This window comes from Panthera pardus, unplaced genomic scaffold (assembly GCF_024362965.1).
Source record: "Panthera pardus isolate Hobbes unplaced genomic scaffold, ASM2436296v1 HiC_scaffold_2, whole genome shotgun sequence".
NCBI classification, from domain to species: domain Eukaryota; kingdom Metazoa; phylum Chordata; class Mammalia; order Carnivora; family Felidae; genus Panthera; species Panthera pardus.
In genome coordinates, this window is record NW_026526765.1 from 41,052,054 (window position 1) to 41,065,242 (window position 13,189).

Below are 13,189 nucleotides of genomic sequence, written 5' to 3' on the forward strand. Positions count from 1 at the left end.
GTAGCTAACACATCTTTCCAACTGAATTGAGTCCCTTTGCACTCATTAAGAGTAATGTACAGTTTTCCAGTTTGCACATATCCTCACGGAGCTTTGGTTTTATCAGTCTTGGATTTTAGCCACTCTAGTGAGGCTTAGTGATACATCATTGTGGTTTAAATTTTGTGTCTCTGATAATTAATCATGTGTGTTTCTCATGATTACTGTAGACGCCACCTGTTGAAGATTGAAGAGACTCCACTTTATCTCTCTGAATAATTGTGTGGAAGAGAACACTACTTCTGGAAACATTTTTGATTATTTATATGAACGAGAACCTATGTCTACTGTGTATGTTGAGTCATTGCATATTTTAGGATTATTTTTTACAACGATTTGCTTACACTAATATGAATATTTTCATTGCCTTAAGTGTTAAATATTGTGCAATTCCCATCAAGATTCTCTTTTTAACGCAGAGGATATAATTAGTTAATTTGCAAGCATATGGATAACTCATATTACCATATGTATTTCAGAATACATGGTCTGTGATGCCTTGGAATTTATTGAGGCTTCCTTTATGACCTAAAAGATAGTCTAGTTTTATGAGTGTTCCCTGTGCGCTTAAAAAGAGTCTATCTTAAAAACTGAGAATAAACTGAGGGTTGATGGGGAATGGGACGGAGGGAAGGGTGGGTGATGGGCACTGAGGAGGGCACCTGTTGGGATGAGCACCGGGTGTTGTATGGAAACCACTTTGACAATAAATTTCATATTAAAAAAAAAGAAAGAAAGAAACCTAAAAAATTTAAAAAAAAATAAAAAGAGAGTCTATTCTTATCTAAAGTTTTATTATCTAAAATTTTATATAATAAAATTTATTATAAAATTAAAAATCAAAGCTAACTATATTCATTTAAATTGTTCTTAGCTGTGTTTGGTTTTTGGAATAAATGTTTTTTATTGGTTTATTGTATTCTGGTTTTTGTCTTTTTTTTTTTTTACAGCGATTATGCTTCTTAGGAGTTTAAGTGATTTGGTGTGGGAACCCGGGTTTCCATGAATTCTATGTGATAATGTCTACAAAGGAGGAGTTGAAGTCAGGCCCTCATGTGAGTTCTTCCTGGTGACTATAAAAGAGGAGGAGATAAATCTAAAGGCAGAGAGGCCTAGACAAAACCTCTGTTATCCACTCCCATTGCTACCACCAAATCTGAGACCCCCTCTCGTCAAAGTCACCTTTAACTTTTAGATATACGTAATATTGTTTTTAATACATACATAACAATGTTATTTGTAATAGTTACTTGTTTTTTCACTCATAGATAAACCAAAATATGAACAACCCCCTGTAAGTTGATTTCCATTTTTCAGTATCACAAAAAGTCCTGTTATGAATATTTATGGAAACAACCTTATGATGAATTCTCATTTGGGAGAGTTCATAAGTTCTACAGATTTATGCACTCGCCGGCCGTTTTACCAACTTCAAACGTTTACGGTATCTTTCACAGTTTTTTTTTTTTTATCTTTCACAATTTTCCTATTACAAAGAGTATTCAAATATGGATAGAGATTGTATTCAATTCACTTTCAACATTTATCAATTAGTTATTAGTCTCTTTTCACCTACTGATATAATAAATTATAGTAATACCCTTTTTATGGGTTTTATGTATTCATTCTTGGAATAAATCGTACTTACCTCACTGTAAACTATTCTTTGGCATACTGTTAAGGTTTCTTTGGACTAATCTTTATTATCTCAATGTATTTCTAAGATTTTTAATGTCAAATAGCATTGATGTTTCACATACATATAGCAAATCGCACAGATCAGAAGTTAATAGGTTGAGGAATTTCACAGTATCAACATACCCATTTAAAAATCACCCTGAGCAAGTCATCAAACATTCTCAGCACCCCAGAACCCTCTCTAGTCATTAGAGTGATTAGCTCCATCCACTTGGATGTTCCCATGTTATTTCAAACAATATCTTCAAAATAAAACTCATCCTGTTCTCCAAAGCATTCCTCACCATCTATCATCAGGGTTGCTGGTAACTTCTAAATCATAAGATCGGCCTATGGCTCTCTTGACTCTGGCTTAATGTCTGGAATTTTCAAGGTCTGAACCTATTCAACTGACCATCACAATCCTGACTGCTCATCCAAATAACTGCTCCCTTCCCTTAGCTAAGATGTTAAACCTCCTTAATTTAGTTTAGTTCCACTCAAGATAAAGAGGCTTAGACTGATCCTAGTTATGGATTTTGAAAAACTGCTAGGTGCAGTTTAGATGATTCCAAATTAGATTTGCAGATTCTTCCGCTCTGGTTATGGGTCCTGATTGTGATAGCCATGTTTCTGATTTGCTTTAGGGTCCAAATTACATACAATTTAATAGCTGCCTTCTTACTATGTTTCCTCGGGATAGAATCCATGCTTTGCTGACATTACCAGGAACCCCTTTTCCATGAAACTGTGGAACCCAGTTCCTTTAACTTTCAAAGGTCATTTTTTCTCTAGTATAAAATGAGAAGGAAAACGTCTGTATTTTTGCCTCAATGCTTTCTTAAATTATTGTGTGTCCTTTCCTATCATTTCCATCCCTATGCTGCCATACCCACCCACTTCACCAATCCTCTCTGCCCAGAAACCCAGCACAGAGCATGCCTTTCCAACTTCCCTGCTGCCCCACTATCCATTCAAGTTGATTCAGATGAGGCCATCCTTTGACTTCATTGCATGGTCTCTTTAAGCCCCATACTACCCATCACACTTGGAGGCACATGGATAAATGCCTTTCTTTATAAAAGGGTGATTTATTGTTCAAAAGAAAATATAGCATAGAAGGTTAAAGTTAAAACTATAGCATATACATGAGTTTCCTCAGAGAGAAAACCAGAAGATCCTTCACCAGGGTAGATTTATGCCCACTGTTTTTAACCTGGCTCTTCCTCCCTCTGGTTTATTTTTTCTTCCCTCGGAATTTCCACCCACCATTAATATCCCACAGACTAGAGGAAGTCCAGAGCTGATGTGGTCTTCCTGGGAAATTTATCCTTTCAACATTCTAGTCAATGTGAGTTGCCTATTTACCAGGAATGAGCACATGTGTACATGTGTGCGCTCACACACACACACACACACACACACACACACACACCTACCAAGATCAAGTATCAATTCTTCTATTAATTCTCACAGTTTAAACCAATATCCTTCACACTAAAGGATCTGATTCATAAATATGTTGTGAAATCAAAGTGGGTTACAACTTGCATCTTAATGGAATAAACTCGAAGAAAACAATATGATAGAAAATACCATAGTGCACTGCACACAGTATAACTATAATTTTGTGAATGTGTATTTGTGTTTTGGTTATAATATGAAATTTATTTCGTACTATGGGCTGCATTAAAAATAATGTGAAGAAACATATAAACGTATAAGGAAGTTTTAAAAACTTCTAACTGCAAAATTCTCATCTTTTCCTAAGAGATATCACGTTATTAAGTAGAGTATTGTTTATTTTATTTCAGGCTTCAAAAACATGCGTACTATTTCAATCCTGCCAGAAATAAAAAAGAATCAAATATATTTTAATAAAAAGACCATTTTGGTAAGGACTCAATTATGTTATTAGACATGAGCCTTTGATGTCCCCAGTTTTTATTCAGGCCAAGAGAAGAAAGTGTTCTATTCTTCTAATTATCTCGGGTTGGGCGGATTCTCTCTCTTCTGATATTAGTTCCACACATGACTCAGGTTTTCCTCACCAACTGCCACATCTCCTAGCTGACTGACTTTCTACTTGTTTGGATTCCTGCTTGTCACCTGCTTTTAATAAAACTCTATGATTTATGAGAGCAGTAATTTAATGGATGTCATGCCATCATTATGACCTAGCATAAAGCCTGACACTTAATAGGGAATCAATAAAATTCAAATTGGTAGAGTCAAATCGAATTCTGGCCCTCCTTTATTCTATCTGTTAGTGCCTGGTTAATGTCAATGACAAGACCCGACCTACAGGACAGTATTACATAGAAATAGTAATAACGAATGCATTACTTAGTTCCATCAGGAAAAAGACCTTATAAGTTAAACAAAAAAAAGGATAAATATGCTGACAAGGCATTAGTGCCTTTTTTTTACCATTTATGAAACAGATCCTACAAGAAACCCAGCTGCAACCCCAGGCTGGTGAGAACGATAGCTTCTCGGATATAATGTTTCGAAGCGAAAAGTCATTTGTGTTTCTTTCTTGGTCCTTTGGCTACAGAGAGCAGCCTTTTGTCAGGGATTTTTTTTTTTTTGTCTGTGCCTCCTGGTATTTCCAAGTTGTTATCTTCCTCACCTCAAAATCTAGGATACATAAGGCCAAAAACAAAAACAAAAACAAACCCACAGGAAACTTGCTACCATGCTATTCTTCAAGTTCCCAGGTCCCTGAGCCAATCTGATTTCTCTACTCCTTACAGTCTTATGTTTGTTTTATATGTATTTCATTTGAATTTAGTGGTGAAAATAGGGAAAGTATACCTACCACGTATATCCAGAAGCGTCTGTAGTGTTTTATCATTTTCAGTCATGTCAAGTTGGTAAATAGCGTTATTTTCTAACTTTCTTTCTTTGTGCTAATGCTGCTGGTATTGGAAGTGTACTTCCCCAATCACATGGAATTGCAAAGTGGATAATATTGTCCGTTTTCCAGTTATACTGCTGACACGAGCATTGGGCAATTTTATGTACCCTCCAGATTAAGCTCTATTTTCTTTTTGGGGGGAAGATGTGTGAAGATATCTGATTTTGCCAGCCACCATTTTCCTATAAAGATCAGGAGATCTTCTTCTTCTTCTGCTTCTTCTTCTTCTTCTTCTTCTTCTTCTTCTTTTTAACGTGAAAGAGAGACAGAGAGCATGCAAGCGGGGGAGAGGGGCAGAGGGAGAGAGAGAGACCGCGTGTGCACGCGAGAGAGGGAGAGGGAATCTTAAGCAGGCTCCATGCTCAGCACAGAGTCCAACTCGGGACTCGATCCCATGACCCTGGGATCATGATCTGAGCCTAAATCAGGAGTCAGATGCTCAACCAACTGAGCCACCCAGTCACCCCAGGAGGTCTTCTTCTTAATGTTAGTGCCTTTTCTATCTGGAAAAACTAAAATTATGCTAGTACACAAAGGATCGCTTACGTTTCTGAAAACATGGGAAATGGAGTTCCATGGAAGCAACAGGTACTTAACGGCCAAAAACCTCTGAATCTTCAACAATTAAAACTGTCTTGGGGCGCCTGGGTGGCTCAGTCGGTTAAGCGTCCCACTTCAGCTCAGGTCACCATCTCGCGGTCCCTGAGTTCGAGCCCCGCGTAGGGCTCTGGGCTGATGGCTCAGAGCCTGGAGCCTGCTTCCGATTCTGTGTCTCCCTCTCTCTCAGCCCCTCCGCCGTTCATGCTCTGTCTCTCTCTGTCTCAAAAATAAATAAACCTTAAAAAAAAATTAAAAAAATAACTGTCTTTAGTTAGAAGGTGCATGCAGTTTTCTTTTCTCGCTTGAATTTAATTTCTAAAGTAAGTACTTGTACAGACACTGGAAAGGATGACACCAGTGCTGAGTCTATCCAAAAACCTTCTAATGATCTCCTTCCCTTATCTTCGCTCTTCATTCAGTCTCCATCTCTTGTCCCCAGAATCACAGATCCCCAAGATACTTGTTGCCTGTTGTCAGTAGAATTTGCCTATTCATGAGCAAGTTGGTTTCGGTTATACAAAATAAGATGTTAAATTTCTTCACATTCAAGTTTTACCGTAAATAACAACCCCATAACATAACCAAGGAAGAGTCAATGGAAGATTTGAATTGGGCAACAAGATCAGATTGTGTTTTAAAAATAGCATTCTTGGAATTCCTAGATATTGAGAAAGTAGATAAATTACCCGCCAAGTTGAAAATAAGGCATAGGATATTCATGCGTGAAAAGTCTACTTTTTATTTTATTTTAATTTTTTTGTTTTAATGTTTATTTTTGAGAGAGAGAGAAAGAGACAGAGAGAGAGAGAGAGACAGAGAGAGAGAGAGAGAGAGAGAGACAGAATCCGAAGCAGGCTCCAGGCTCCGGGCTGTGAGCACAGACCTCGTTGCAGAGCTCGAACTCGTGAACTGCGAGATCATGATCGGAGCCAAAGTTGGGTACTTATCAGACTGAGCCCGCCAGATGCCCCGAAAAGACTACATTTGAAACATGTTACTTTCATCAAATTTAGGTGGCTACAATCGAAATTCCAGTCGGATTATATCTTAGTGGATTAGACACAACATTTCCAAAATACATCTGGGAAAACATTCTCAAGAATATCTAAGAACAAAGTAAAACAAACAAATATAGTGAATGGATTCCTTCTTTTTTTCTTTGTGCACATATTACTGAATACCTATTAAGTGGCTAAAAAATAACCTTTGCAATGCACTGCAACTACAAGGTTGATATTAGGTACAGATAAGATCTTTTCCTCTGTGGGGTATACAATCTAATTACCTAGGAAGTGGTATTAGATAAAGATTAAGAGTCCTGGCTTTGGAAGGAGGGACAAAAAGGGGGAAAATCAAAGATGCTGCCCAGAAAGCATAAGCTATCACACAAGACACTCATGGTGTTGGCCTAAGAAGATTGATGGATAAGTTAAAGGGCAGATTCATTCTCTAAGATGAAAGAAAATGTGGAAAAAATACGTGAACATGGGCGTTGTAGTTAAATATACCTGTGTTTTGAACCCCATCTCTGACCATTAGTAGCTAGGTATTTCATTTCTACTCATTAGTAGCTAGTTAGTTTCAGCAAATGAATTTAGTCTCCTAACCTTCAGGGTTTTTTTTTTTTTTTCCCTCTTATACAAGCCTTACAATGATAGAAACCTCATGGGGTTATTGTAAGGAATAAATGTGATGACGAGTGTAGACCACATAACCAGATACTAGCAGAAAGAAAGGGATGCATGAATGTGTGGATCCCTAGGTAAGTGGATATGGAGAGAAGCATAAAACTAGAAAGGTAGATGATAAAATTTCCAGAATTACAAGGCAAAGAGGAAAAAAAGTGGAATTGGTTCATCCTGGAGCTTCCCTACTTAATAAAGAAGAAGTGAACTCTCCTGCTTAAAGTAATATAGGGGAGGTGTGGTCAAACAGTTGGAAAAAATGGATTAAAAAAAAGAAATGACATGGATATGGGTGGCATAGTTAGCAACATGACATAAGAGGTTTTCTTAGGAGTCTAGCAGGCTTAGGTAACCCGCCAATATTAACCGAGGTCTGGAGTAGAAAAATAGGAAGCTGGGTTTAACCTGGCTTAGAAGAGGGAAGAAGAGAATAAAGGGTAAATGTCATCATCATGTCAAGAGGCTAAATATAAATGGCAGACTATGAAACTCAGGCTGAGAAGAAAAGACAAAGCAGCAAAAGGATTGCTAACTACTCGAGGAGAGTTTAAGGTCTATGTGATAGATATTTTCCAGTTAATGGCAAATTTTCAGGCTCTTCTAAGTTGAAGTGGAGGGGAACAAACGGAGAAACGGGGAGGCTTGAGCGCTGCGAAGATTACTGGCTGCAGTGCTCGAGTTTCCCAGGTGGATGTCAGAAATCACGTCCTAGAAAGACAAAACAGATAAACCTTTTGAGAAGCAGAATGGACTAAGTGACCTCAGGGGGCAGAAGAGACCAGGAACACGAATCTGCCTTGAGTTAGCAAGAAAGCCTACCAAATCATCGGGAATGTGGTAGGCAATTGACCTTTGTAAAGGTCATCAAATATTCACGATGCCAGTCTTTCTTGTTCTCATGATCTGCAACCAGAAACCACAAGTACAGAACCTCCAGATCTGTCCTTGCCTGCTGGAACATGAAATACCAGAGGAGGTGGTTCAGGAGAGCGATCAAAGCAGGTAACAGCCATGACAGCAATTTCATGCCAAATAAGTGGTCACTCAACTGAGCAAGGCAGCTTCTCCCTGCGCTCAGCATGTCCCTGTCCACAGATTCATGGGATAGCAACTTTACTCAAACCTAGCTGTGACCTCAGAGTGACTAGAGCAGGCTCACATTCTGCAGCAACCTCATTCAGGTAATATTTCTTCACCTCCTCTATCCTTAGTTCAAATCAGTGATAGGATCTCTGGCTTTCTTCTCTGTCCGTAGGTTTTCCCATATGTTTGTTGGCCTCCAGTATCCTCTTTATTTCCTCTGCACATGAAAGTAGGGAAAATTTCACCACTAACAGGGCTCTCCTTCTTTTCTTTTCATGCCCACCAGCTGCAATTTGGAGACGAGACAGAAGAGACAGAGTAGGACAGGAGGAAGTTGAGCAAATGATTTGGAAAGTGTCTTCTCTCTGGGCCTAAATATCCCCATTCCTACAAAAGAAGAGTTTGGCTAAAGAAACTGGAAATTTAATATAGTTAAACTCTTTACTATGTGTTGACCATCTCAATATGCTTTGAAGTTCATATTTTTTCTGAGGCTCAAACTTTTAGATGTTGAAGCTAGAATTTGAACTCAGATCTCTCTGGTGCATATATATAAAAATTATGTGTACATATACATAAAAATTGTGTGTACCTATCTAAGAATCAAAAAAATCACAAAAATTATTTCTAGATCGGAATGTATATCCTTATTCTTGCATCAGGGAAGGTAGACAAAATTTTTATGACCCAAGACCAACAATTCCATTTTCAAGTCATTCTTTGTATTTGAACACATCTAAGTGGACTGAAAGAAGACACTTAGCTAGTAAATGAAGGACTTCAGAAGCTGGTCTATCCCAGGAAATCAAACGACTCACATTATAAGGTGACATGTCTCTGATAATGCAGGACAGCAGTCAGTCCGCATCTTTTTTATCAGAATTTTTAATAAATTCTTAGAATGTCCATATTCACTGACATGTATGTTCTGGTATAGATGATCTATTATAGGGTGAACTTATGTAAAAGTAACAGGTCTGGGGACAGCCCTGATGAGAGCCCTGAGCCCAGTTTCCCTTCTAACCAGGACTAGGATTACACATTGGCTATTGGAAGGGGGAAAAAAGTTATTTTAATGGTTTACTTTCTCTAGTTGGAGCAGAAGGGCCTTCTCAGGTCTGAATCCCGGGGGATCAGGCCAATATTGAGACCACCATGTCAAGTTTATAGGAATGGCAGCATCTCAGGGTAATAGGTTCTCTCATGTTTGGAAATCTAGTTGTGCAAGATATTAGGAATAAGCTGTCTCAAGCCTTTTTTTCCCAGGCTTCACCAGAGCAGGACATTGGACGAGATTAAATGGCTGCCTTTTCCAACCTGACCATATTTTTCCTGGTATCCTCTACTTTGGCACATACTGTTTTTTCAGGTAAGCAAATTTACAAGTCTTGGGAGAGAGATATCTGACAGCTTCTTAGCTGTAGAAAAGAAAAATAGTCATGTGTGACTGGGTGGGGAATATTAGACTTGACAATGCAAAGTAGGTATGAATTGGGTATCACTGTTAGAAAAGGGAGTTATTTGGAAAACCTTCCAAAATTTGAAAATGAAACAACATGCTTCTACACAATGCACGGGTCAAGAAAAATCCAAAAGGCAATTCAAAAATTTTTTTAAACACAAGAAAAATAAAACAAAATGAGTGAAAGGTTTGCTTCAAAGGAGTGCCATTACCTTCATATCCCTTTTCTTTTGATTCCATCCCATAGTCATCTTTATGGAACCAGCCTCATTGGTCTCTATCTTTCCTGTGTTACTTTTTGCTTAGATAAACATATGTGTGAACATTGTGTCATTCCTCCTACTTTCTTGAATAGTAGACAGCACACTACAAATACCTGTTTGCAACTTGCTTTTCTCAATTTACAAATATCTTGAATATTAATACATATCAACTCACAGGGATCTCCCTCATTCTTTTATACAATTGCATAGAACTTCATTGGGTGGGTGTATCAAAGTTTACTCAGCCAGTCTTCCACGTATGGGCGTTTAGTTTGTTTCCAATATTTTTCAATCACAAACAATGCTGCAATAATCTTATGCATATGTGTTTTTGTATTGTTGGAGGTACAGCTTCAGGGTAAATTCTTTAAACTAAAAGGTATCTGATAAACTGGAAGAAAATACCTGCAACACATATCACAGATAAAGGACTAATATACCTAATATATAAGAATACTTAAAACTGAGGGAACAAATAAAAACCCAATTGTCAAATGAGTAATTCGCTTGCATATGACATTCACACACACACATACACATACCCCAAAAATACAGAAATGGATCTTAAATCTGTAAAAGATATTCAACTTCACTATGAAAAAAAAATGCTAACCAAAACTATCTTAAAACACCATTTCTCACTTATTAGAAAGCCTTTCCTACATCAAGATTAAAGAGAAATCCAGTTGATCCTGGCATGGTTTTGTTTCTTATGTTCAGATGCATTTGAAGTTTATTTTCATATGTGATATGCAGTATGTATTTTCACTTTATTTCTACTAGATGAAAGTTTTTATGTTTCTTTTCTCTTCACTATATCCAGTCACTTTTGTCATTAAAAGATTCTGGTTTTTTTTAGAATTATAGAGAAGCATTCCATCTTTTTTATTCTTTAAAAGATTGTATATGCAACTGGCATAGTCTATTCCTGGGAAGGTTGGTAGGCTTCGTGTTTCCTTTGGGAAAATTTGTAAAACACAATTCAAGTTTTCTCTTCAAACTTTAGAAATTCCAGCTTTTAGAAAGCTAGAATTTTCTAGAATATTTAAAAGATCATTTCACAATGAGAGATAAGGAAGAGCAGAACTATGATGCCTTTTCTTATTTCCCTCTCCAACAGCCAGCTGGCCACCCTGCATCCCCTGGCGACACTAACATCTTCACACAAACTGGTTTCCCAGAGCCAGTCAGTCTCTCCAGAGCCAAGGAATCTCTAAAGTTTCTGACCATCACCCATAGTATCCTCTTTAGCTCAGCATCTTGGGCAAAACTAGCCTAATGTTTTATTTACTTTATCATATTTAATTTAAAAAATAACTTTAGGGTTGCCTGGGTGGCTCAGTTGGTTAAGTGTCTGACTTTGGCTCAGCTCATGATCTCACAGTTCGTGAGTTCAAGCCCACGTCAGGCTCTGTGTTGACAGCTCAGAACCTGGAGCCTGCTTCTGATTCTGTGTCTCCCTCTCTCTCTGCCCCTCCTCTGCTCACGCTCTGTCTGTCTCTCTCTCTCTCTCAAAAATAAATGAATATTAAAAAATATTTTTAAATAACTTTAAAGTACATATATTCATCCCAATTGTAGTGAAAAGGAAACTAAAGCCAACAAAAGTCAAGTAACTTAATGAAAATAACATAGTTTGCAAGTTATGCATACAACCCCAAGTGGTTTTTACTCTTTTCTCAGTGACATAGAAAACTTATAAATAAAGGACTGTGAAAATGAATGGAAGAATGAATAAATGGATAAAGTAGTTAACAAAAAGAATGCCACCCACAAATTCCATCGCTACAAGTTCTTTTGTATACTTTTGTGCAAAGGAGTAATTAGATTACATTTCTTCATTCAGTTAGTAACTTCAGTGGGTGAAATCATATTCCATGAAGAACTATTTTTTTTAACCTATTGTGTATGTACTTTATCTGCAGAAATCTTCAAGACAAAAAATATAGATAAATGGCCTAAGGTAAATTTAAATTTCTTGTTCTCAATTCTGATGCTAATCTGATCACTCTCTTGACCTGAGAGACCGAAAACTTCATGGGGGTAAATAGAACAAAAGTTTTCTATGTGACCTTGGACATGCATCTTACCCTTTCCAGACTTAGATTTAATCCCATGCAGCACAAACATTATAACAGTAAAATACATTTCTGAGCATTAAATGAAATAACACCTGTCACTTGCTCAAGGTCATAAAATTAAACAGTGGTAAATACGGAATTTATTCTTAGCCTCAATACAGAATCCTCACTCTTATCAATTTCCTTTGAGCCCTTCCCCTAGAATTTCACAAACACATAAATGTCTCTATTCACAAACTTCTTAGAATGAGTTACTGGCATTGGGACTCTAAGTTTAAATAAAAAGTTTGTATTTAGGATTTAAGTGGGTATGTGATAATGTTTATGACTTTAAGAGATGATGGATGGGTCACTGCATTTCCTGACATGGCAGTCCACCAAAAACCTGCCTGACCAAAGCCCTGTCTTTGTAATTCTTGAAAAAGAATCAATTCACTAGTAATATTTGATATTATTTCTGTTAGGGGCAGAAGTGATAGGCAAGGAATAGATGAGGGAGAATCTACCAATTGTTATTCGTATGATATTTTGTGATATTTGCAGCCCCCATGTAAAATGTACTACCCACATGGTCCTTTGTATGATTCAAAATGTCCGAATATAACGTCATACGTCTGTGCTACAAACGGCCACACTTACCAGAATGAGTGTTTCTTTTGTGTCGATCAGTGGTAAGTTGAAAATAAAATAGCATTATTTTTTCCTCTATACTTATTCACAGAAATATCAAATAATCTTAGCCCAGGAGCTGGATTTACTGACGGATGAGACTTTTGAAAATAACCTCTATTGTTGATAAAAGATTGGGGACAGACTATGTATAAAGAGAACAGTCTTTCTGAAAAACTTCAGTTAACATTCAAAGTTTACTCATTAAAAAAGAAAGAAAAGCTTATGTGATGCTTTGGCAAAATTGTACAACAATCATACTAATAGATATCTATAGATTATATTCAAATAATGAATAGAAATCCATTTTTTCAAATCACTCAGAAATGTTTAACAAGTCACATTGACATGCCGATGACTAGCACTCATAAATTTTCATGGTAGACATAAATAGATATAGATATCAATACAGACATAGGCACAGACATAGATATAGGTCTATAGGTCTATAGGTCTATATAGGTCTATATAGGTCTATATAGGTCTATAGGTCTATAGCACATAAAAAAATGCTTATGTGCTCTTACATCAATAAAAATTGACAGTGATTTATATATTTCTTTGCCTTTCAAGTAAGTTCAATAGTAAATTTAGATTTTAAAATTAATAATATTCCTTGTGATATATTTTAAACTCCATTTGAAATTGTTTTTACAAACAGATTTGCATCTAGTATTAGTAACTTTTAGTAACTATTAGTAACTTTTCCA

At 36.9% G+C, this 13,189-nt stretch overlaps 1 protein-coding gene across 6 annotated transcripts in view; it reads right to left on the minus strand.

The window, feature by feature from the left end:
- LOC109275917 (sperm-associated acrosin inhibitor-like) overlaps nucleotides 1-13,189 on the minus strand; it is a 116,566-nt gene that overhangs the window by 23,990 nt on the left and 79,387 nt on the right. Inside the window, exon 3 of one of the 6 annotated variants that reach the window (XM_053907005.1) lies at nucleotides 6,262-7,629. The exons of the other annotated variants lie outside the window; for them this stretch is intronic. Within the exon in view, the coding sequence (XP_053762980.1) occupies nucleotides 7,616-7,629 (14 nt within the window). The 3' untranslated portion in view covers nucleotides 6,262-7,615. Of the gene's footprint in view, nucleotides 1-6,261; nucleotides 7,630-13,189 lie in introns of those variants that run through there. 6 annotated transcript variants of the gene reach the window in all.